The 25,773-nt window shown below is 40.8% G+C and overlaps 1 protein-coding gene across 1 annotated transcript in view; it reads left to right on the top strand.

Moving 5' to 3' along the window:
- Positions 1-25,773, top strand: part of SORCS3 (sortilin related VPS10 domain containing receptor 3) — a 630,771-nt gene that overhangs the window by 379,649 nt on the left and 225,349 nt on the right. Inside the window, exon 5 of the mRNA XM_032178305.2 lies at positions 23,505-23,578. Coding sequence (XP_032034196.1) covers positions 23,505-23,578 — 74 coding nt within the window. The remainder of the gene's footprint in view (positions 1-23,504; positions 23,579-25,773) is intronic.

Below are 25,773 nucleotides of genomic sequence, written 5' to 3'. Positions count from 1 at the left end.
ATATTCAAACTCATTAAAATACTACTTCAGCAAAATAAAAATAAACCAAAACAACTCTCCTTTCTCCAAAAAAATTATCACAGACAAATAATAAAAACTATATTTGGCCCATGGATCACAGTATTGAGAATTCTGTACCAATTAATCAATAAACAAATAAGGTACCTGATTCTCACTGTCACCGCCATTTACCTTATGCTGTGCTGTTACTGTGCCATTGTTTATGAAGGACTTTCTGCCGTTAGTGGAGGGATACCACATCACATGTCACCCATCCAGAAAGATTTCCCTTCCTTGTCTGAGTTCATATGATACTCATCATCTGTATCCTTGGCCACAGTACATGATGTCTAACTTTGTAGTAATTATTGCAAGCATCACCCTCTTCTTGGAGATCATATACTGCAATGTTCAGAGTGTGTGTCTTAGGCATCCCCATGCCCAAATGCACTGCACAAAGCCTAGCCATTGCTAGATTCTTAGATGGCACCCATTGACTGGCACTTGAGCCATCAGCATGTATTTACACTTTCTTAGTTTGTTTTGTGCTGCTATGACAGCATACCTGAGACTGGGTATTTTATTATAAACAAATTTATTGTCTCGTGGATCTAGCTGCTGGAAAGTCCAAGATTGAGGGGCCAGCATCGGGAGAGGGTCTTCTTGTGGTGTCATCCCATGGTGGAAGGGCAAAGAGAGGGCAAGAGAGGGCAAGAAATCAAACTCTCAGCCTCAAGCCCTTGTATGATCTATATGGATCCATTCATGAGAGTGGAACCCTTATGAACCCCAAACTTCCCATTAGGCCCCACCTCCCAATAATGTTGCACTGGGGATTAAGTTTCCAAGACATGTTTTCTGGGGGACACATTCAAACCATAGCATAAACTAAAATGTTATTAACCAGTCAATGGAATGTATATCTTTTCTTTGCTGTTTTAGAATTCAAGCACTCTTTTCCTCTACCTGAACTCTGACACATTCCAATTTTAATAATGAATAATTCGAATAACTAGTAATAATGTTCCCTGAGATGGGATAATTTTGGGTGACTCACATGACCCATTTATAAATACACACTGCATAATATAACATCCATCTCTGTGGTTTTGCCCTTACAAGTACCAGGAAGCCGCCAGCTTTCATCTATTTTCTCATGGTGTCTCCATTCTGCTTTAGAGCTTGCAGTTAAGAGAGGAGAAAGTTGAGAGAGAAATTTCATAATTTTAAAAGCTGCTACTTCCAGCCCTGTGCTTACAAGCTTCCTATTCTAGCAACCAGCCAAACAAAAAGCAGTTCTTCCATGGAAAGACCCAAAGGAAACTTAAAATGGGTATGGCTAAGTGAAAGAAGTCAATCTGAAACTGCTACATAATGTATGATTCCAACTATGACATTTTGGAAAAGGTGAACCTGTGGATACAGTAAGAAGATCAGTAGCTGCCAGGGATTGTGGGGAAAGAAGGATAAATAGGCAGAGCACAGAAGATTTTGGGGGCAGTGAAACAATTCCACATCATAGTACAGTGGCGGCTACATGTCATCCCTTTATCAAAACCTGTATGAATGCACAAGACAAAAAGTAAACCCTAATGCAAACTATAGACTTTTAGTTAGTAATGTATCAATGTTGGCTCATCAATTTTACAAATGTGTGGGGTGACAGGGCATATGGGAACTGTTTACTTTCCATTCATTTTTCTTTTCTTTTTTTTTTTTTTCAAGACGGAATTTCATTCTTGTTGCCCAGGCTGGTGTGCAATGGGGCAATCTCAGCTCATTGCAACCTCTGCTTCCTAGGTTGAAGTGATTCTCCTGCCTCAGCTCCCCGAGTAGCTGGGATTACAGGTGCCCACCACCACGCCCGGCTAATTTTTTGTATTTTTTTTTTTTTAGTAGAGACAGGGTTTCACTATGATGGCCAGGCTGGTCTCGAACTCCTGACCTCAGGTACTTTCCACTCATTTTTCTATAAGCCTAAAATGTCTCCAAAAATATTAATTTTTAAAAAAGCAATTCTCAATTTAAGTCATTAAGACAATAAAAATGTATCCCAATTGTCAAGAGATGACTTCTTAGAAATTTTATCCAGAATGTCATTGTGGGACACACTGGGAGTGTGGGGAAAGGACACTGTTATTGTGACCGTGGTCACCTTGATTTGGAAGTACACCCAGTAAGCCCAAAATGAGTTACATCCTCTGAGCACCTCTTCCAAACATGGAGTTTTAAAACAGAACTTTCTAAGGTGCCTTGATGATCACTGAGGCTGTGATATAATAAAAAGGACTTGAGAAGAAATAGGATTTAAAAAAAAATAAGAGTGGGAGGTCTGCAGAGGGTACTTCAAGGGTGGCCTGGTTTTAATGTGCTCCCCCTCTACCAGCTAATGACCCACTTTAAGGTACCTTTCCCACTACCTGCCTCTTCTCAGGCTCACCTTCTGATAGGAGAATGTGGCTATATGCCACTAGTGTAAGCTGTTCCCACAGACTCTCCTATTTAGTGAGATGGCACAATTTTGGAGTTCTCACCATTCTCAAATCAACAGAATTAAGTGAAACCAAAGCCCACACATATATGCGTCTATTTTCATTCAGTTACGGGCTTCATTTTTTTATTACTATGTATAAACAAGGTCTGGAAATAGAAGCACATATGCAGATTTATTTTTTAATCCCCCAATCCCTGTCTGCTGGCTGCTGCTCCTGAAATTGTTTGGCCCATGACAATGACCGCCTCTAAGCTCCCAGCCAGAAGAAAGAGAGCAGAGAGTTCCCAATGGTTGGAGGGTGGAGAGCTGTGGGGGAAGCCTCCTTTCTGAGTTAGGAAAACATCTCCTGGTCTTCCCGTCTTTGGCACTGATGGATTGAGTGATCTTGGCAGAGCAGTGTTTTTTTTTTTTTTTTTTTTGCTTGGGGCTATCGGCAGTAAGCTGTTTGAGTCGCAGGCTGTGTACCGTGCCATCTTGGCAATTCTGTATTTTCAGCATTTTAGTCAATGCAGAGAGTAAGAGAAATTGTAATTGAGGCTGCCTTTCTATAAATCATGCCGCAGAGAGTGAGCACATCCAAATGATGGGTCCAATAGAAACTTGTGTTCCTCGCCTGGGGACAATGGTGGGGGGTGTTGCAAAATCAGTCCAAGGCATCTCTGTGGTTTGCTGAGCGATGCAGTGAGGAAGAAATGGAAAATAAATTCTAAGTTTCCTGGCAAATTATGAACTCTGGATGGGGATAGGATGGTGGGGAGACAAATAGTATGAAATTATCAAACCATAAAATCCAGCTGGAAACAGGAGGGCAAGCTCACATGCAGAGTAGTTCCAATTCACTTACTCATGCAGGCAAGGAGATGGGAAGGCACTGGCCCAAGGAGAAGCCAGCCTCTCCTGTCCCAGCCAAATTATGTTTATCTTTGTAATTTGACTTTGTCATGGAAACACTGTCAGTGTTCAGTGTTCTTTGTGCAATAATGTTTATGTCAAATAAGAAAGCAAAGTGATGGGAGGAGGCATCTGTAGCTATGTGTGCTTCACACTGTATTGTTTGTGATATTCAATAACACAAAAGTAAACTGTGGGTGAGAGTAAATTCCATGGACCCTACTGTGATTTTGTGGGTGTCCTTACTGGTTTTCCTCAAAAGGTGGCACACTCTTTTTTGTTGTTGTTGTTCTCATGTCCATTAAAATAGCTGCCTTTGACTTTTGTCTCTCACTGTTCTTTGAGGTGTCATGTTGCCAACATTGGAGAGGTGTGGGGTCACTGTGCAGTCAGACAAGGATGTAGGCCCATCTATCAGGGTTATTAGCTTTAGAAAAGGACTCCAGCATTGATTTCATGGGAACCCACAGCCCTGAAATAGGAAGAGAATGGGGCAGGGGAAATGGAGAAGAGGAGATCAGATCTTTGCCTCACCTGTGTCATTACTGTTACATGTTTGAAGGCATATGAGTTTTGCATTTTTGTTTGACAAGGGAGGCTTCAACAGCCCCAATCCCCAATCCCCCTCATTACCCTGCAAATAGCCACTGGATTGGAGTTTCCACTTCAAGCATCATCCAAAATGGAGACAACAAAGCAAGCCTCATTATTTTATATATATAAATGTGCGCATGTGCACCAACTGCCTGCCTAAGAATTAAACAAAGGTGTTTTCTGGGTTTGAAGCTTTCAGACCGAACGTGTAACAAAACAGGCCTGTGTGCCTGGTAAGTAACATTTCTTAGCTATTGTAAGGTCAGGAATTTCTGCTTTGTAAGTGCAATGATTTTACAGATTTTATACTTTCTTTGTTTATTTCCCTCTTGAATTTCTATAGTGAGTTCTTTTTGAAAATGCTGGCCTCTAGCTGCTGTACCGAGGGAACTAAGGGAAAGGATTTTGTCTCATTTTTCAGTTTCATCTCTGCCGGTGCTGGGACCACAGAGAAAGGTAGAAACAAACTCAGAGGAAAAAGTACCCTTCCTTCAACAGAGATATTCCTCAAGAGAGCTGTTTTCCCCTTGCTCAAACCTTGGAGGAATTTGTGTTTTGTTTGTGGAGGCAATTCCCTTGCATAAGGGCTTTTAGCTCTGTTGGTGTCTCTCCCTGAGAGTGGCCCTTGGTTACACTTTAAAAGCAACAAGCACATCTGGAGGCAAGATCAGCTGGTAGAATGAATGAATATGGGAAGGAAAGCCAGGTCCTGATAGCTGTGGGCTGTCCTTTGAGCAACAAGGCATGTATATGGCACTACATTTACGGTGGCTATGGGCCTGCCTGGTTAGGTTTCTCATAACCCTTTCTTCCCAAGGAGATTCTAGAAGCAATTTAATCATCAGCTGAACCACCTGAGCTGAAAATTTTTGACTGTGTGTTTGAGGCCAGCAAAATTATACTTTCTCATGTCTTTCTTCAGAGAAATTGGAGTTTCTATAAACTGGGATTTTTGAATCTCTCTCCAGTGCTCTTTCTGTGCAGCCTCGAGCATTGCCTGGCATTTTCTAGCTTCGGAACTTGTATTGAGAGCTTTTTCTTTTTAATAGTCACCTGTTTGGTTGTTTCCCCAAATAGACTTCAGGTTCCTCCAGGGTGGTTGTATTTTGTTTCTGCCTTATCCCCAGCCCTCAGCAGAGCACACACAATAGACAATTTATAAGTATTGGATGAATATCCAATGCCTGTACTGCTTTATAATTATGTCTTCTCAAACACACACACACACGAAGAACAAGTTAATGCATGCAAATCTTGACACCCTCACAACTCATTACTTTTCCAAATTTAAGTTACAGTAAGTGACACCCCTTTCTGCGGGCTCAAAATCTGGAAGTCATCTTTCACTCTTTCTCTCAAACCCAACTTCAGTACAGCAGCAAATTGTCACTTCTGCCTTCAAAAAATATCCCGGATGTGATCAGTTCTCCTCTTCTCCTCCACTACTTAGTCACTGGGGCCCACTGTCTCAGAGATATCTGTGACTCCTCTTTTTTCCTCAGACCTCACAGTCATTCTGTTACACATCTTATTGGTGTTACCTCTAGAATATTTTGCAAGTCCCTCCACATCCCTACCTCCATGCCTAACACACTAGTCCAAGCCACCAGCCCTCTCCCTTGGACAGCCACAGTCTTCTCTAGACTCGCTGCTCCACTCTGTGAGTTCCCCACTTTCTGCTCCACAGAGTTGCCTGTGACCTTTACAGGTCACTAAATCAGATTGTGGGCAGTCTTCTCTTTAAATGCATCAGTAGACTTCCCTGATGCATGAAAGGAAGCAAAATAGAATCATCATTCAACCAGCAATCCCATTATTAGGTAAGTACCCCAAGGAAAATAAATTGTTCTACCAAAAGGACACATGCACTTGTATGTTCATGACAGCACAATTCACGATATCACAGACATGGAATCAACCTAGATGCCCATCAGCTGTGGACTGGATAAAGAAAATGTGGTACGTATACACCATGGACTACGACACAGCTGTAAAAAAGAAGTTAATAATGTCCTTTGCAGCAACATGGAATACAGCTGGAGACCATTATCCTAAGTGAATTAAGGCAGAAGCACAAAACCAAATACCATGTGTTCTCACTTATAAATGGGAGCTAAACATTGGGTACACATGGACACAAAGATGGGAATAATATATACTGGGGACTACAAGAGGTGGGAGGGGAAAAAGGAGACCAAGGGGTGAAAAACTACCTATTGGGTGCTATGCTCACTGCTTGGGTGATGCCTTCAATTGTACCCAAACCTCAGCATCACACAGTGTACCCCTTTAAATCTGCACATGTACCTCCTGAATCTAAAAGGAAAGTTGAAATTAAGCAAACAGAAACCCCAAGACCCTGTCCAAGTAAAACCTGTCTTTGACGTGATCTTGTCCCCAGCGTTCTCTCTAACCTGACCTCTGGTACGTCCCTCCTGCTTACTCTGCTCCAGCCACACTGGCCCATACTGTTCCTCAAGATGCTGTGGGTCTGTATCCTTCCCATCCTTCCATCCTAGGTGACTTCTTCAGATGTCCACATCACCTGCCCTTTCATTCCCTTCACGTTTCTGCTCAAATGGTAGCTCCTCAGAGAGGTCTCCTCTGGCTTGTTTAAAAACGATGCCACTGGACTGTATGAAAATTAGCTTGATTTAATTCTTCCACATTGTATTCACGGATAATAATATCACTTTGTACCCCATGAACTTTTGCAAGTACAAACTGTCAATGTACAATAAAAAAAGTACCACCGACATGCTCTATCCGCTTTCTCTGCTTTAATTTTCTTCATAGCAGCTACTGCTGCATGACATTATACAATAATGAGTGGATCCTCATTATTTGCAATTCCCTATTTCCGACTTTGCCTACCTGCTGCAGTTTACTTGTAAGCCTAAAAATCTATACTCACCATGTTTTCATGGTCATTCACAGACATGCTGAGAGTGGCAAAAAATGTGAGCCACACGATGGGCACATACTCAGCTGAGGTTCAACAAGCAACACTCTGCCTTCCGGTTCCAGCTCTGATGCTGTCCACAAGTGTCCTTTCTGTGGTCTATTTTGTGCCACATGTTTTGCACTTTTGTGCTTTGTGTTGCTAATCTCCCTGTTTAAAATGGCCCAGGACATGGTGTTGAAGGGCTTCCTAGTGCTCCTGAGCGCAAGGAGACTGTGATGTCCCTTGTGGAGAAACACATGTGGTAGAGCAGCTTCCTTGCTGTTGGCCATGAGTTCAATGTTAATGAATCACTATATATATATTTAAACAGAAAACATCTAAAACAATGTCACATATTGATTGCTTTTATAAAAATGTTGTGACCAGAGACTCATAGATACTTAACCTTGTATTTCCCCTGGGAACAATAGTCAGTATTCACTAAATCAGCTTTTGCAGTGGCTTTATAGATCATAACTACTACAAATAATGAGACTCAATTGTGTGTGTGTATTTGCTTACTTATGTATATATAAGTAGGTTTTCTTATTGCCCATTTCTCTCATTACCACGTAAACTCCATGAGTCAGGGGTCAGTACCCTGTGTTTTCCCAGATTCTTATTCTCTGCTGTTTTCTCAGCACCTAGAACTATGCCTGGCTCATGGAAGATGCTCACTCAATTACTGAATGATTAAGTGGTTGAACAAATGAATGAAATATAGTCAAGAATGTGTCAGGGAAAGAAACTCTGACAAAATAACAAGTTTCCCGGGACTTTATTAGGCATCATGCTGATCTCCAGTCTTGCCATGTCCTTGCAAAGTAAGTATTATTAGCAGCTTCTCCACTCCCTCCCCTTGAAGTGGCCCACCCAAGATCACAGGACAGTCTGGCTCAGGCCCTCCATATATCCACCTTGTGAATCTTGGTGGGTGTGGCATTTGAGCACATGGGCCATGAAATCAAACAGCCTGGTTTGAATCCAACTTCCACGCTTAGTCTGTGTATTTGGACTTGATCCTCTCCAAAGCTTTATTTTTTTGTACCATAAAATGAGGATAATCAAATGTCCTCCACAGGGTGGTTGTGGGGATTAACTGGGATGATGTAACCACTTAACCTAGCACCTGACACATAATAAGTATTTCTTAGACATTTTCTTATTGTTGTTATGTGCTTTGGGCCCCTGGTGTTAGAGGTCAAAGAGATACAAAACCAAGCCAGGAGGCACTCAGGATAAAGTTCCACTGTCAGCAGCTCTTAACAAGATCGGTACCTAAGAGCAGGGGTCAGCAAACTTTTTCTGTAAAGGACTGGATAAGTGAATATTTTAGGCTTTATTGGCCATCAGATCTCTGCCACAACAACTCAACTGTAATGAAAGTGTGGCTATGTTCCAATCAAACTATCTTTACAAAAACAGGTGGATCATAGTTGGCCAACCTCTGCTTTAGATCAAGGCTATTCAACCCTGCCTCTGCATTAGAATCACCTGGGGAACTTTAAAACTACCTCAGGTATTCTATTCCCAGAGATTCTGATTTAATTTTTCTGGGATGGGGCCCAGGTATCAATATGATTTACAACTCCCAGGTAACTCTAATGCAGAGCTGAGAACCACTGATTTGGATCATTAAAGCCATGGGTAGAAGAGTCTCAAAGCAGACGCTGTCTTCCTTCCCCCACCCAAGTTTCTTTCTCACCCCGTTTTAAATTCCAAGGACAACCATGGTTTGAGGGCTTTGGGTAGGAATTGGCCAGTCTCAGTAAATCTTCTTTGCTTAATGCACAGACCATATCCCTTTTGTATCTACAGGGAAACCTAATTATCTCTCTAATAAATGAATTGTACTTTCAGGGAATACAGTCCAGCTGTTACTCTGCGTTTTAGCTGAGGCTGTGCTTTTTGCTGTCTGTCTTCCAGCATTGGCAGTTAGAATGGTTTTGAGTGGAAACAGTCTTCCAATCTCCTTTGTCAAAGCCGTGGCTTCTCTGATGGAGCTGGGAGTGGGCTCCCAGAAGTCAAAAGATCTCTGTCTTAAGGCCAAGGCACTCTTCTTTAATGAGTCCTAGAAGAAGCTTATGACATTTCCTTCTTTAAGAAGCTTCAAATACTCAGCTAGTTGTCATCCCCCATTTGATATAGGGGTAGAGGTTAGCTGAAGACAGGGGGATGAACTTAGTTATAAATATCCAAGCTTCCTCAAGAATTACCTGAACAGAGTTTCTCCCTTCTTCCCCATTTGCATTAAAATCATCTGGGAGCTTGTTAAAACGCAGACATCTGGGTTCTATTCCTGACCTACTGAATTGGATTTTCTGGAGGGGATACTGGAATGTACATTTTTAACAAGGTATCTGGATAACTTTGAAATTTGAGAGCTGCTATTCTGGAGTGAGCCCTTCACCCTACTTACATAAGACTGAGATTGAGGAATTTAAAGTCTTCTTCAAAACAGCCCAGTTAGTTCATTGCTGAAGCTAGGAGTTGGATCTGACTCTGTGTATCAGCTAGTTAATGCTATGTAACCAACTCCCCCAAAACTTAATAATTTTAAAACAGTAAACATTCATTATTGCTCACATATATATGGGTGATGTTTCTGGTCTCAGCTAGATTAACTTCTGTACTTATTGTTAACTGTGGTTCAGTAGGCAGTTCTGCTGATCTTGGCTGGGCTCTCTTTTACATTTGGGTAGGTTGGCTGCATGCTGGTCTGAGATGGTCTCAGCTGGGATGTCTGGATTCTCTTCCATATGGTCTGTTACCTCCAGCAGGTTAGCATGGCTGTGCTCACCTAATGGCCACAACATTCTGAGAGACTGGAAGTGTCCAAGGCTCCTGCACAAAACTGGGAAACTGTCATTTACATTGAATTCTGATGCCAAAACAAGGAACAAGGACAATCTAGACTTAGGAGGTGAGGAAAGAAATCCTAGCTCTCCAAAGAAGATGCTGAAGATCCTTTTTTTTTTTTTTTGAAACAGAGCTTTGCTCTTGTTGCCCAGGCTGGAGTGCAATGGTGGGATCTTGGCTCACTTTAACCTCCGCCTCCTGGGTTCAAGCGATTCTCCTGCCTTAGCCTCCCAAGTAGCTGGGATTACAGGCATGTGCCACTATGCCCAGCTAATTTTTGTATTTTTAGTAGAGATGAGGTTTCACCATGTTGGTCAGGCTGGTCTTGAACTCCTGACCTCAGGTGATCTGCCCACTTCAGCCTCCCAAAGTGTTGGGATTATAGGTGTGAGCCACTGCACCTGACCTGAGGATCCTTTTTACAAAGGTCTTAGATACAGGGAGGCTGAATTAATCTACCAGAGACTGTTACACAGAGTCCTGGGCCTTTTCCACAACATTCAAGTACCTTTAAAACATGTATGTTTGGCCATGTGTAGTGGCTCATGCCTGTAATCCTAGCTCTTTGGGAGGCCAAGGTGGGCAGATCACCTGAGGTCAGGAGTTTGAGACCAGCCTGGCCAATATGGTAAACCTCTGTCTCTAGTAAAAACACATGAAAAAATTAGCCAGGGTTGGTGGCGGGTGCCTGTAATCCCAGCTACTCTGGAGGCTGAGGCAGGAGAATTGCTTGAACCCAGGAGTTGGAGGTTGTAGTGAGCCGAGATCATGCCATTGCCTTCCCGTCTGGGCGACAAGAGTGAGACTTAGTCTCAAAAAAACAAACAAACAACACACACACACATACACACACACGCACCATATATGTTTGTTTTACAAATGTTTAGGGAGCATCAGTAGTGAACATTCCCTTGGGTTCTATTTCTAGAATTATTGCTTTTGGATGAAGAATCAAAAATTATATATCTAAAGGAACCTAAGAATTCATTGTTTTAAACCCTAGCTGATACTTTAATTTCCTGATAATGTCCCCTTAATCAAAGTGTTCATCCATCTTCTGCTGAAACACATCACATTACTCCCTGGAGAACTTGCTGCTGTGTGAGGCAGCTCCTTCCAGCCTCAGGGAATCCTTACCAAGAGGATATTGTTTCTTACATCAAGCCAACATTTGCTTCTGCCTAGATTTCACCTTTTGTTTCTGCTTCTGCCCTCCAATGCTACATGGAAGAATGTCTCATTGTCCTTCCAACCTTTGCCTGCACCTGAAAACAGTTATAAACATCTTTCCTCATTGTTCAGTCTTCTCTACCAACTAATCCAAGTTTCTACGGTTTTTCCCTGGCATATAATTTTGAGCTTTCTCAACAATTCAGGTTGTTTCCTTGAAAATGTTTCTCAGGGCCAGGTGCAGTGGCTCATACCTGTGATCCCAGCACTTTGGGAGGCGGAGGCGGGCGGATCACTTGAGGTCAGGAGTTCAAGACCAGCCTGACCAACATGGAGAAACCCCGTCTCTACTAAAAATACAAAATGAGCCAGGTGTGGTGGCAGGCTCCTGTAATCCCAGCTACTCAGGAGGCTGAGGCAGGAGAATCGCTTGAAACCGGAAGGCAGAGGTTGCAGTGAGCCAAGATTGCACCACTGCACTCCAGCCTGGGCAACAAGAGCAAAACTCCATTTCAAAAAAAGAAAGAAAGAAAACATTTCTCAGTGGCAGCCAAGGATTTTGGGATGAGCATTGGTTTTAGAATCAGATACCCTGAAATTTACTTTGAGATTTTGAGCAAGTTCCTAACACCCTTGGAACCTCAGTGTCCTCCTTCAGGAAGTGTCGACAGAAATCACCATCAGTATGTATTTTGTGTCAGTTAACCACTACAACATACATAGAAATGCCTGTCAGGGAAAACTTTCCATATATATGATTTTCTTTCCTTTTTAACTCCTCTGAAAGAATAGCCTTTGAAGTACAAGTTTTCTTCCTATAATATTTTGAATTTGAATGAACTCAGATTTTCTGAGCTGCTACTAATACTAAAATTATGAGGATATTTAAATGTCCCCCTGGAATTATGTTTCAAATGGCATTTCATGTGGTAGGAATAGCAAGGTTTTCATTTCTTCCAAGTTGAAGGTAGCTATTATTATTTTGATACTTAGAGATAGTAATTTAAATTAAATAAATGAGCTAAAACTAAGAGATTTAAGTTCTTCTCACTTCTTTTAGATTCAGGCCTTTGGGAAGGAAAAACAAATCTGAACCTGGAAAATAATTAAGGACAAATTGAACACAGTGAGGAGGCCAGGAAAGCAGGCAATAAAGTGGATGTTAACAATAGGATGTGAGTGAAACTAAAACCCTTAGAGAAAGAGAAAACATAGGTGGAGGGTGGGGTGGGAATGTGGGCCCATCATCTCATAGAGGAATATCAGTTTTTGTTCAAAGGGTATGGCTTAATATGAGACATTTCTGAATTTCAACATATAAAATGAATAAAATCTGATTGCAGAGGAAAATCATTGAGGGAATTGGACTGTGGAGACAAAAGAACGGACTTCAGTAAATACTGTGTAAATTGTGAGGTTGTGACTATTAGCTCAGAAAATACTCTTCAGTATAAAGAGGATAAAAGGAATTGTGGAAATGATTTGTAAATAAAGGTGCTAGATAAATTCAAGGTACACTACCATCATGCACAGCATACTCAAATGAGACATTTTTCCTGTGAGGTCATATTAATTTGTTTTTCTTTCAACAGCAAGTGGGTGACATAAAAGATAGTATGTTACAGTAAAAAGAGCATTGAGTGAAGTCTGGGCCCCTGGGTTCGAATTCCAGCTCTACAGCTGACTAGCTGTGTGACCCTTGGCAAGTCTCTTAGGTTCTCTGAGTTTTAGAGTCTCCATGTGTGAAAAGAACTGTCCAGGTTATCTCTAAGGCCGTGTTTGTGATTCTCTGATCCTATGTTGTTAAGCAGCCCAGTGGCAGTTTCTGTGGGGAGATTAAGATTTCAGATGGGATTCCTCTCATCTAGGAACTTCGAACCTACTTGAAGAGACAGCCCGGAGTTTTGATGCATAAATGAATGAATGAGTAGGTTGATGTTTGGATGAGTTACATAGAAACAATTAGAGAGCTATAAGAGAAGCCTGTTATTAGAACCTAGTTGGACACTGGCATTAAATATGAAAAAAAGAGATGGTGTTTATAGGATACTGTTTCTTCCTCACGGACTTCCTATGAGTTTTATAATTTTTTTTGAACTAGTTCATAATTTTTGGTATTGTACTCCTACCTGTTTTGGCCAAAGATGGCTTCATGGAAAACAGAGAATTAGAACTAATTTTGAGAGAAGGATAAAATTTATACAAATTTGGAAAAGGAAGGAGGATTTTTTTCAGGTAGAAAGAATAGACCTTTAAAAGATCTGAAAATGGATATTCATGTGTTCATTCAGCAAATAGTCATTGAACATCTGCTCTCCCCATACCTGGCATGGTGTTAAGCACTTGGGGTTATTAAAGAAGGAATTCCCACTATCTAGAAAGGAAGATATACATTGATCATGAAATTATACAAATATATATTTTCATGCTTTGATGAATGTTGTGGAATAAGAGAATGGAGAGCCATGAGAGCAGATGACAGTGGACCTGGTGCTGTCTGGGGTGGGAGGTGACCAAAGAGGACTTCCCTTAGGAAGTGTTATTTCTGATGGTGCCTGACATGTGAGTAGGAGTTCAGTACACAAATGGAAATAGGAAGTCCAAGTGGAAGAAGAATGTTCTAGATAGAGGGAGTAGCATGTGCAAAAGCCATGAGACTAGAGATTTCCTGGCATGTTTGAGAAACTAAATGGGAACCGATGTGGCTGGAACTTGGAAGATAAGTCAGGGAGGGGAAAATACTGGAGGAAAAGGCAGGTGGGAGATGAGCATGGTGTCACCCATTTGACAGAGAGTAAACATCAGTGTCAGTATAAGCCAGTTTCTGCATGCTTGACTGGAGGAAATCACTCTATTTCATAGGGTAGGCACTGGGGTATATGGGGCAAGCCTCATCTATGATCTCAAATGGATTTTGAGGTGCATAAGCACATCTTCCAGAGAGGAGGACACTGACTTGGGAAACAGAAGGTTTGATCATCCAAAGATACAAATGTCCTATGAAATTGGAGGCAAAGTCAGAAGGATAAGCCTGAAGAATCATACAAAGCCATGGCAAAAATAAGGCTGCCATATTAACTGACAGAGTCTGCTAGAATTGCTTTCTTGCAAGGATGACACTGCCCAAGACTCCATGTTTCTTTCCCTCCCCCTTGTTCATATAATTAAGGAGACTTAAATGGAAACCCTGCCCATACAGTATCTCTTCATATTCAAGTCTAGGATTCTAATTTCCATAGGCCATAAGGAATGACCCTAGTCCCCTCTTGTAGTCACCCTGCACAAAACACACTTGAGACAATTAAATGAGTCAACCCAAGCATTAGCACCTGCTCCCTATCGTGAGGATACCACTGCTTCCTAATCATGTGTCAGCAATCTTGTTGTCACTGGCCCTATCCTCCTCAAACTGGAGCTCAAAAACATACCCCTGGGGGACAGTGGTAAAAAGGGAGTATGATAGACACAGTGTTTTTCTGGAGGGTCTGCTTTAACTGAAGATTTATGAAGAAATGTATTCTGAGCATGGGCACAGTACAGAACAGATTACAAAATACCCATGGAATTTTAAGGTGAGAATTATTAGAGAACTAAACATCCTTGCTCTTGTGTTTAAGATCAAGTCTCCAGATTCTCTGGGGGATGCTGTATTCGTTTGGCTTTTGGAGATGCTTTGATGAAAAACTTTGGGAAGCTGTGAGTCTTAAACTATCTTTTTAAATTTAGTTTTGTTTTGATACTGTTTATAAAATGCCCTGCCCTTCTCACCAAGTTATTTTTTTTTTCCTTTTTGAGATGGAGTCTGGCTCTGTTGCCCAGGCTGGAGTGCAGTGGTGCGATCTTGGCTCACTGCAACCTCCACCTCCCGGGTTCAAGTGATTCTCCTGCCTCAGCCTCCCGAGTAGCTGGGACTACACCAGCTGGTGCCCGCCACCAGGCCTGGCTAATTTTTGTATTTTTAGTAGAGACGGGGTTTCACCATGTTGGCCAGGCTGGTCTCGAACTCCTGACCTTGTGATCCACCCGCCTCGGTCTCCCAAAGTGCTGGGATTACCGGTGTGAGCTACTGCACGCGGCCATCAAGTTCTTGTAGTAATTTTTGTGAATTTGCTTGAAAAGTACTTTTTCATTTTTGGTGTTACAATATTGCCTCTTTCAGGCTTAAAGGGGAGATGTGTTGAAATTTGAAAACCAAGTGTGCATCTGCCTACATTGTTCCGCTTTTATAGCCTTTGCTGTCACAGCTCATTTTAAAGTCCTCATTTTGTACTTAACATCCACATTCTTATGGAGTTGTCTCTTTCCCTTCTACTTGAATCCTTTAGATGCCCTTGTTTGGATCCTTTTCTACTTCTGCTCTGTTTCTCTTTAAGATGTGGCAGTTAGACCAATGCACACTGATCCAGGGCCAAGTGAATGGTACTTTTGTAGGAAGATGAGATAATGTTTCTGTTAGGTTTCCAAACTCTTTCCTAATGACCAGAATTTTAGCCACAATTTTTGGGGAAGGACATATCCTTCAGGCCAGCTCTGGCTCATCCATCATGACTCAGCTTATGGACCTGTGTCCAACCCAGCAGAACTGATCACTCCTTCCTTTGAGTTCTTAGTGGTCTTCTACCTCTGTTGGCACCGGCCTCACTGTGCTGCACTTACCTGTTGATGTGTGTGTCTTCCCATCTAAGTTTTAAGTTTCTGGAGATCAGGGAACCTTGTGCTATTCACCTTTGTATCACCACACTTTGGCACTGAGCCTTGCACATGCTGGGTGCTTAATTAATATGAAACCGGCTGGGAGCAGTGGCTCACACCTGTAAACCCAGCACTTTGGGAGGCCAAGGCTGGTGGATCACCTGAGGTCAGGTGGCAGCTGGAGATGGAAGCTCTTGTCTGTGTACCAAGAGCTTAGAAATGTTCCCATCAGTTATCAAGACCGTTGAAGACTTTCTGAGGAAGGAACTGAAGATGCAGGTTGGAAAGGACTCCCTGCTGCTGTGAGACTCTGGTTTCTTTCCTGTCTATTACAAATGCCACCACAAACTAAGGGATTCTCCCTGCAGCTCTGTATAGCCCAGCCAAGCTTTCCTACTCTACACTTGTGCCTCCAGGGAAAGAGAGGCAGAGACCTCATTTCTTTTTTTTTTTTTTTTTTTTTATACTTTAGGTTTTAGGGTACATGTGCACAATGTGCAGGTTTGTTACATATGTATCCATGTGCCATGTTGATTTCCTGCACCCATTAGCTCGTCATTTAGCATTAGGTATATCTCCTAATGCTGTCCCCGCCCCCCCCCACCCCCCACCCCACAACAGTACCCGGAATGTGATGTTCGCCTTCCTGTGTCCATGAGTTCTCATTGTTCAATTCCCACCTATGAGTGAGAACATGCGGTGTTTGGTTTTTTGTCCTTGCGATAGTTTACTGAGAATGATGTTTTCCAGTTTCATCCATGTCCCTACAAAGGACACGAACTCATCATTTTTTATGGCTGCATAGTATTCCATGGTGTATATGTGCCACATTTTCTTAATCCAGTCTATTGTTGTTGGACATTTGGGTTGGTTCCAAGTCTTTGCTATTGTGAATAGTGCCGCAATAAACATACGTGTGCATGTGTCTTTATAGCAGCATGATTTATAGTCCTTTGGGTATATACCCAGTAATGGGATGGCTGGGTCAAATGGTATTTCTAGTTCTAGATCCCTGAGGAATCGCCACACTGACTTCCACAATGGTTGAACTAGTTTACAGTCCCACCAACAGTGTAAAAGTGTTCCTATTTCTCCACATCCTCTCCAGCACCTGTTGTTTCCTGATTTTTTAATGATGGCCATTCTAACTGGTGTGAGATGGTATCTCACTGTGGTTTTGATTTGCATTTCTCTGATGGCCAGTGATGATGAGCATTTCTTCATGTGTTTTCTGGCTGCATAAATGTCTTCTTTTGAGAAGTGTCTGTTCATGTCCTCTGCCCACCTTTTGATGGGGTTGTTTGTTTTTTTCTTGTAAATTTGTTTGAGTTCATTGTAGATTCTGGATATTAGCCCTTTGTCAGATGAGTAGGTTGCAAAAATTTTCTCCCATTCTGTAGGTTGCCTGTTGACTCTGATGGTAGTTTCTTTTGCTGTGCAGAAGCTCTTTAGTTTAATGAGATCCCATTTGTCAATTTTGGCTTTTGTTGCCATTGCTTTTGGTGTTTTAGACATGAAGTCCTTGCCCACGCCTATGGCCTGAATGGTATTGCCTAGGTTTTCTTGTAGGATTTTAATGGTTTTAGCAGAGACCTCATTTCTAAGAGAACCAGCCTCATTTTGTTTGAAAGACAAAAGGCCATCACAAGCACAATACAGCAGAATGCTACCTAAACTCCACAAGGTTTGAGTAAAGAATCAGCACAGTTATACATTAAGTTTAACTTTCCTATGAGGAGTTTATTTCAGCCCATCCTTTCACTTCTACCTGGGACATACCCTGGCTTAAGAGAAACTGACCTGAACACTGAAAGATCCTGTGAAGTCACATTTTGTTGCCTCTTCTGACTAAGTCTAGTCCACCCTCATGTGATCATTATAAATTCACATTTCTTAGAAAGTATCCTGGGGGTAGAGGCATGATGAAAATGCACAGTACAAAGAAATGTAGGCAAATGAGGGTTCAACTTCCAGCCACAGATGTAAAAATCTGGCCTTACAACTAAATGCCTAGGTGGTGACAGGGAAGCCACAGAGAAATGTAGCATCTCTGTCATTGCTGTCTCTCTCCAGACTGCCTAGTCCTGGCAGGGGGTGTGAGATGCCCATGTTAGTTTCCTAGAGCTGCTGTGACAAAGCCCCATGAACTTGGTGACTTGAAGCAACAGAAATATATTATCTCACAGTTCTGGAGGCTAGAATTCCAAAATCAAGATGTTGGCAGCTAGGGTCTATGCTCCCTCTGAAACATTTAGGGGAAACGTTCCTTGCCTTTTTCTAGCTTCTGGTGGTTGCTGGTTTAGAAAACATGTCTTGAGCCATCCTTGGCTTGTAGATGTGTCACTCTAATCCTCCATCTTCTCATGGAGTTCTCCTTGTGTGTCTTTACATAGGATTCCCTGCCTGCCTGTCTGCTTGTGAGCCTACATTTCTCTTTATGAGGACACCAGTCATATTGGATTAGGGCCCACCCTAACACCCTCATTTTAACTTGATTACATCTGCAAAGAAGTTATTTCCGTGTAAGCTCGCATTCTGAGATGGTGGGGGCTGGGACTTTTATATATCTTTCTTGAGGGACACAAATTCAACCCATAACAATGCCTATGATTCTCCTATGATCTCATATTATTCTTTGAACAGGCTTTCCGGGTACAGTCTTTTGTTCTTCCTGTGGAATATTCTATTGATTAAATTGCCTCTTTAGTTCTTCAGCTATCAGATGCTTTTCTCTGTCAGTCCAATGTAATTAGGGAACTAATAATGGAATCAATAAGGAAAAGAGTATGTTCTTTCATATTTTCCAGCTGTTCGAGTGATTCATTTAGTCCTTGCTCTGTGTTTGTTGCTGCTGAATTTGTGCTTGTTAAGAGATATGTGGCCATGACATACAGTGGAAAGAAGGGAAAGGAGAGGATCTCGATTGGTCTCTGGTAATGTCCAGGAGGGACATCTTTGCTGAGAGAGGGTATCATGTGGCAGGATATGGAGGAGAACATGGCCTCATTTATGTAACTGTATAAACAAGGAAAGTTTTTAAAGATGTTTATTGTTTGGAAAACACACTTTATTTTAATGTTGCATGAAACGTGTTGAGTTGAAGCCATGCAGGACTGTATAAACATCCTGTGAGCTGATGCATTGCCTGTCTAAGGAAGGATTCAACAGTAACCATGATAATTTCTGGGACATTTTCCTATTTTTGGAAAATTCAATATTGCTTTGTCTAATTCCATTTCCTCATGAAAAAAATAGAACTTTAATTCATGGCCTTTTAAAAGGTAGTTTGAGGATAAATATACACATGGTAATTAGAAATTTACTGTAACAAAAATATAAATAGAATAAAATGTAGGCTTAAGTTACTATTGAAATATAATACATATTTATTGTTCAAACATGATGGAAACTTCAAAAATATATAAATTACCCGTAATCTCACAATTCAGAGGTGACCACTGCTAAAATTTTGGCATATTTCCTTCTAATATGTTTCAAGTTTTTGTAATACTTTAACATCGATATCAATAAATGCATGTTTTATAACATATTTTTAAATTAATAATGTCATGAGAATTTTAATATCCTTAAATAATCTTCTAATACTTACTATTACATGTTGACATATGCGTTTTATTTCTATTTTAATGTTAGACCTATAATTTTGTAATTACAAAAGTAATATTTATTTATAATAATTTAAAGAAATCTAGAGGACGAAAAGAAGAGCATACTAATTGCCCACAGCCTTGCCATTGCAGAGATAACTAGTATCAATAGCAAGGCATACTTTGCATGGCAGTATAATTGCATGCATTTCTGCTTCCACTGATCGTGGCATTTTTGACCTTTGTAACCGCAGCTCTTAGTTCAGTTCCTAGAGCATAGTAGTTGTTTGATACACTTTTAGTGACTGAATGAATAAGTGATTAAATGAAGAAGTAGATGTGTAAGTGGAGAGGTTTTTGAGATCCAACTCGTGGTAGAATAAAATATGTTTCAGACTCAGCAATTTACTGCAGATTGAGAGACAAGGTAGCTAACTCAAAGCGCTTAATGAATAGGAGCCTGTTCTTTCTGTTCATCTCAATCAGCCTCCAGGCAGATAATTCAATTTAATTTTTTTTCCATCAGTCAAACTGAAGAGCTGAAAAAGCAAAACCAGCGATAGGCGAGGCAGGAGGTGAAACAGGCCTGAGTGAGGAGATCAGCAGTGGCTCTCTCGCTCTCTTCTTTTTTTTTTTTCTTTCTTTTTTTTTTTTTTTGAGATGGAGTCTTGCTCTGTCACCCAGGCTGGAGTGCAGTGGCGTGATCTTGGCTCACTGCAGCCTCCGCCTCCCAGGTTCAAGCAACTCTCCTGCCCCAGCCTCCCCTACAAGCACCTGCTGCCACACCCAGCTAATGTTTGTATTTTTAGTAGAGATGAGGTTTCACCACGTTGGCCAGGATGGTCTTGATCTCCTGACCTTGGGATCCACCTGCCTCAGACTCCCAAAGTGCTGGGATTACAGGCGTGAGCCACTGCGCCCAGGTTCTCGCTCTCTTTATGTTAGAAAGAGCGTGAGAGGACAGGAGCCATGCTGCTCTCAAGGGTGACCCAGCAAGAGCTCTGCCACCACCAGGTCATCCATGATGGAACTGATAATTTCCCTGCAGATGGAGACTCTAACAGTGTCAGTGTGACCCTCATGGTTTTTACCTGGCCTGTTTCAAGTGTTTGCAGCAGAGGAAGACACAATCATGTTGGGTTTTGTTGAAAGAATTTGGTACTTTGCTATGTTTGGAATCAGGGCTGGCAGATTTTGAACTTTGGATTATGGAAGGTTCCATCCAAAGTCTCTTTTATATTTAATTGGAAAACATGTCTTAAGTCTAAGCATCTGTCCCTCAGGTACCTGCCATAGGAAGGAGAGTGATCCATTTTTTAAAACCCTACGTGAAAAACTTAGTCTTTGCAATAAAATATATGGATATATTCTTCCCAATGGGATGGTCTGGTCCTTAAAAACCTGCTGCTTTTCCCCACCTCTCAATATAAATATACATACAGATAGATATAGAAATATCCACAAATAGATGGGCAGAGGGATAGAAAGAGAGACAGGGAGATGGAAGGACAGACAGACAAACAGTCTCCACCACTTTTGGCCAACAACAGTCATCATATCCCTTCTTTTTCTTAAAGGTGCTCGTAGAGCGAACCTTGAACACTAGGCCATATTGGCACCTTTGCTCCTGTTGTCTCAAGGCCTGACTCAAAACATATTTTTCCAGGAGGTCTCATTGTTTAATTTCTACCCCGGATAATCTTTCCCATCTGTCAACCTCTAGAGCTTTAGCCCTTGCCCCAATTTTCCCTTTGATGTGGTGTGTCTGTAAGTGTATGTGAAGATCAGGGAGAAGCTACTCTGTTTGCTTCCTAAACAATTGAATGGGATTTTGTGTACTATGTAATTTAGTGGTTGTAGAGCTTTGTAGTGTTTTATTCACCAAGTTGGTGAATAAAGAAAGTGACTAGAAGGGTGGTGAGATATTTCTTGCATGCATAATTGAACATATATTGTAGTTAGTATTTACTCATGTACTGAGAGCCCAGTTTAGATAAATACTGTGAGTTAGTGTAAAGTCAGTATGGTATAGTAGAAACTTGTGATCAGCCAAATCATGTATATATTTTCTGTATAGTTGATGTAGTCACTTTGCAGCACCAAGCATCAGTACCTTCATCTATAAAATGAATATGCTAAATATCTATATTTAGCATATATAAATATATATTTGTGTATATATTTCGCATATATAAATATGTATTTAGCAATTCATTATATATATTTTTAGCATATATATAAGAAATATATAAATATATATGTGTGTATATGTGTGTGTGTGTGTATATATATATATATATATATATATATATATAAAATGGGTTCAAGATCTTTTATTTTCAGAGCTTGCAACAGTTGGTTAGCAATGCTAGCTAAGCTGATATAATCTGAAGGCCATCCAACCTTTCTCTTTAGGCACTCTACCAACAGAATCTCTTTCTTGCAAACAGGATTATAGACCAATTGGGATCTGTCTCAATGTGTGTGTGGGAAGAGGTCCTCTCCCCCACACTTTTCCCAACAAATTGTTTTATAACCAAATGCAACTCAAACCTACATACATACATATTTAATTATATGTGTGTATATATACATATGTAAAACTGTCTCTACTAGACAAAAATAGTTTTATGGCTCCATTGTTCAATAAATATTTGCTGAATTAAATTGAAATGAGTCAAAACTTTTCTGAGCCCCACAAAACTTTTTTGAGATTACTGGAAGTTTGTACAAAAAATTATTTCTGTATGAGTTGTAAGATTATCGACTTAGAACTTTCCAGATGGCGAAGTTATCCAAGTGTGGAGTGCTGGAAAGAACAGCCCTATAGAAGAGCAGATATTGGGGATGTGATCACAGGAATATACTTCATGTGGTCTAATTTCTATAAACTTGAGAGCCACTCTGGCTTCCTCAATGTTCCCATCTGTAAAAGTTTTTGGGAAAAACATAAGGATGGTGGAATTCTCATGATAAACTTGGGTCATGATTCCATGGAAGGAGACTTCAGCCAGGCATCAGAAAACTTAAATCCTAGTTTCTTTGACCAAGACTTATCTTCTCCAAGATTAAGTTTTGTTAATTGTGAAATAGGAGGTTTATGTTCTCACCTGTTAGAGGTGTTTATGTTCTCACATGGCATTGTAAAACTACTGATGCACAAAGGTGACTAAGGCATGATCCCTGCCCCCTTATGACTCATAGTCCAGCAGGGGAGAGACATGCCAACCAGCAATGGATTACTATGAACAACTTCTTAGAGTCAGGCAGTAAATACAGTGGTGGCACTGTGGAAGCTTGGTAACTAACTCCGCCTGGGCAGATTGCAAAATGCTGGAGAGCAGGGATTTAAGTTAGTAATAACTGCCCTACCTTCCTTTCAGGATTGTTGTAAGGCTCAAATGTATATGAAAGAACAACACGGTAGAATTATTATTATTATCATTATTATTATTATTCCATTGGCAGTTGGAATCAGATATTTTACTTCTAGACATTCAATTGAAAATATACCCAATACTGCTAGTTAGTCACTTATAGGGATGCTGGCTTATCCCTAAGGTGTTATAAAGGGGTCAGACTCTACATTCAAAAAATAAGCGAACATGGAATAATAAGAAGAGTGGCCTAGCCTTGCCATCTTGCAAAAACATAGGAGTGTGAATGAGCCTGGTCTTTTTGGTGACATTGAAGAGCTCCATTTCATTTAGATGATCTATACAGCAATAAGAAATGAAAGTAAAAGCACAATATTTTGCGTGTAATATTGGCTCATATATCAGCTGATGAGCATTTTTATATGTAGTCTCATTTTTCCTGGGAGCACAGAATCTGCCTCTTCTTGTCTACATGACTCTCAGAGTGTCCTACATGTAAGAAATGTATAATAAATAGTTTTTAAATAAGTGTTGCTGAAATGTTTTAATTGGAGCCAGAGTCTACATGGAATTTGAAGAAAAAAGAAGACATCATTTTATTTACTCCTAATGGAGACAGTGATGGCCATCAGAAGTGTATTTATACTCTGCTCAAAAGTGTCAGTTGATTGGATGTATATTGAGAACCTACGTAATGCTAGAAGATACCATGATAAGCATGGCACAGTCATATTTCTACCTTTTCATCTGGATAAAATAAATGCCTACTTGGGTGTGTTGGGCACTCTGGTGTTGGGATGGTGCAGGGAAAACATCTGTATTCATGCCCAGCAGTGGTTGCTTGAGACTTACATTCTCACTTCATTGTTTTGCAGCTCTACAGCTCCATGGACTTTGGAAGACGGTGGCAACTCATGCATGAACGCATCACACCCAACAGGTTTTATTGGTAAGCCCTATCTACACACTCATTACTTCTTAGATAAAGAATTATCAAACAGTGTAGCACTCTAGACAGCTCTGGACAGTTGCAGCTCTTGCAGACAAATGTGTTCCAGTCCTTTGCTACACAGAGTGGTTTGTAGAATAGCAGCATCAGCATCACCTGGGGACTTGTTAGAAATGCAGAATCTCAGGCCCTATTAAGACTTACGAAACTGGGATTTGCATTTAACATGATCCTTTGCTGATTCATGTGCACCTGAAAGTTTGAGAGGCACTGGGCTTAAAGAGCTCTGTGAGAAGGGTCATGATTAGGTGCTTTTTGCTATGTACTAACCCCCTCTTTTTGGAAAAGTGCATATATTTTATGTATATATTCTAAAAAGCAGTATTTTCCCAAAATGTACTCTGGAGAACAGCAGTTCCACAAAATGCTGCTTCTTTCATAAGAGTTTCTGTGGTCAAATAAATTCAGGTTATGATAATTCAATTTTATACTCCTGGAAACTAGGATTTATGTTAGGATATTACAGACTCTGGAGAAGCGCTGAATGAAGAATTCTGCCAAACTTGAAGTCACTGATTCCCAAACTTATTTCACTACAGAATCCTTTTCTCATGTCACATGTGATAAATCCTTGAGAACTACCTCTGTGGGGCATATTTTGAAAAACCTTTTATGGGAATGAATACATGTTTCAAATGGAAAATAAGCCCTTCCTCCTAATCAGGAAGTGTTTTATTAATTAGTATTCCTTTATGCATGCATACTATTTTTACCTTGGTTGTAACAAGTTTTGTACAAATTTGCCTTTTACACTTGCCTGCTATAACATGAAAATGCTTCTTACTTTTATCTTGCTTTCATTTTAGCAGAAGTGATGGCTAAAGGAAGGGAGATTAAGAGGCATACACCAAAGTATATAGAATGCTTAATTATATGCTTAATGGAAAAAAAAAGGGTTTGGTTAGGCACAGTGGCTCATGTCTGTAATCTCAGTACTTTGAGAGGCTGAGGTGGGAGGATTGCTTGAGGCCAGGAGTTCAAGACCAGCCTGGTCATTATAGTGGTACCCTGTCTCTACGAATAAATAAAAAAATGAGCTGGCCACCATGGCATGCCCTTGTAGTCCCAGCTACTCAGGAGGCTGAGATGCAGGGATCACTTGAGCTCAGGAGTCCAAGGCTGCAGTGTACTGTAGCTTGGGTGACAGAGATTAGGCCACTGCCATCATAGAGATTAGGCCACTGTACTCTAGCTTGGGTGACAGAGCGAGACTCTGTCTCGAAACAAATTTTTGTTGGAAGTTGTACTCATTCCATATCTCTTTTAAATATCTTATGAACACTCCCTTAAAAACTCATGTGATAGCCATTTATGCCTTACACAACTTAGGGATGTGGTGTGTGTGTGTTGAGGATGGTGGTGACAAATACCTTGTACATACACACATTCATACCAACATCTGTGGAAGCAATGGCTTCAACCCATTCCCTCTGCATCCACAAAACTATGTTTAGATTTTAAAATGAAGATTGCCTAAGCATTCTATGAAAAATCAACTGTTTTTTTTTGTTTTGTGTTGTTTTGTTTTTTGTACATGGTTCAGAGCAGTTGGGAGAGAAAAGGGAGTTGGCAGTATTGCTCTTGACTCAACACCTGGACTATCTCCAGCATGTTTGCCCCTTACAGGCCTACTATTATTTCATCTGTAGCTGTTATTGCAACTATTATTTTGCCTGTATTTGGAACTATGGAGGTTTTTTAATAGACTAAGGCAGAAAAAGGAAATATTTGTTTTTCTGCTATTTCACTTACAGAACTACAGCCTTTGCTGAGCTGAGATAGTCCAGTTTCTCAGTATGCCACCACTCAGAAGTCCAGAATTTAGAAAAAAAAGAAAGAAAGAAAGAAAGAAAACGAAAGAAAGAGCCCTCTGCTGTTTCTGGAACAAACTCTTGAGATGATAAGGCAGTTGGCCAACTAGAAAGTCAGGTTAGTAGAGGAGGAAAGCACACTGGGCTAGATGAGCCGTGCTATTGTGTCTGAATGAAATTAAGTGCATAAGAAGCAACATTTTCCTATATTTTGCAAAGAGAAAGAGGAGAAGGTTCCAGCTGCTCTCATCCACCCTCTTCCTTTATGCATTAAAAAGGAACAAGTCCCTAGGTCCTGATAATTGTGTTTTGTCTCTTCTCCAC

This window comes from Hylobates moloch, unplaced genomic scaffold, assembly GCF_009828535.3.
Source record: "Hylobates moloch isolate HMO894 unplaced genomic scaffold, HMol_V3 SCAFFOLD_3, whole genome shotgun sequence".
In the NCBI taxonomy this organism is placed as follows: Eukaryota; Metazoa; Chordata; class Mammalia; order Primates; family Hylobatidae; genus Hylobates; species Hylobates moloch.
This window is presented reverse-complemented; position numbering and strand designations above follow the sequence as displayed.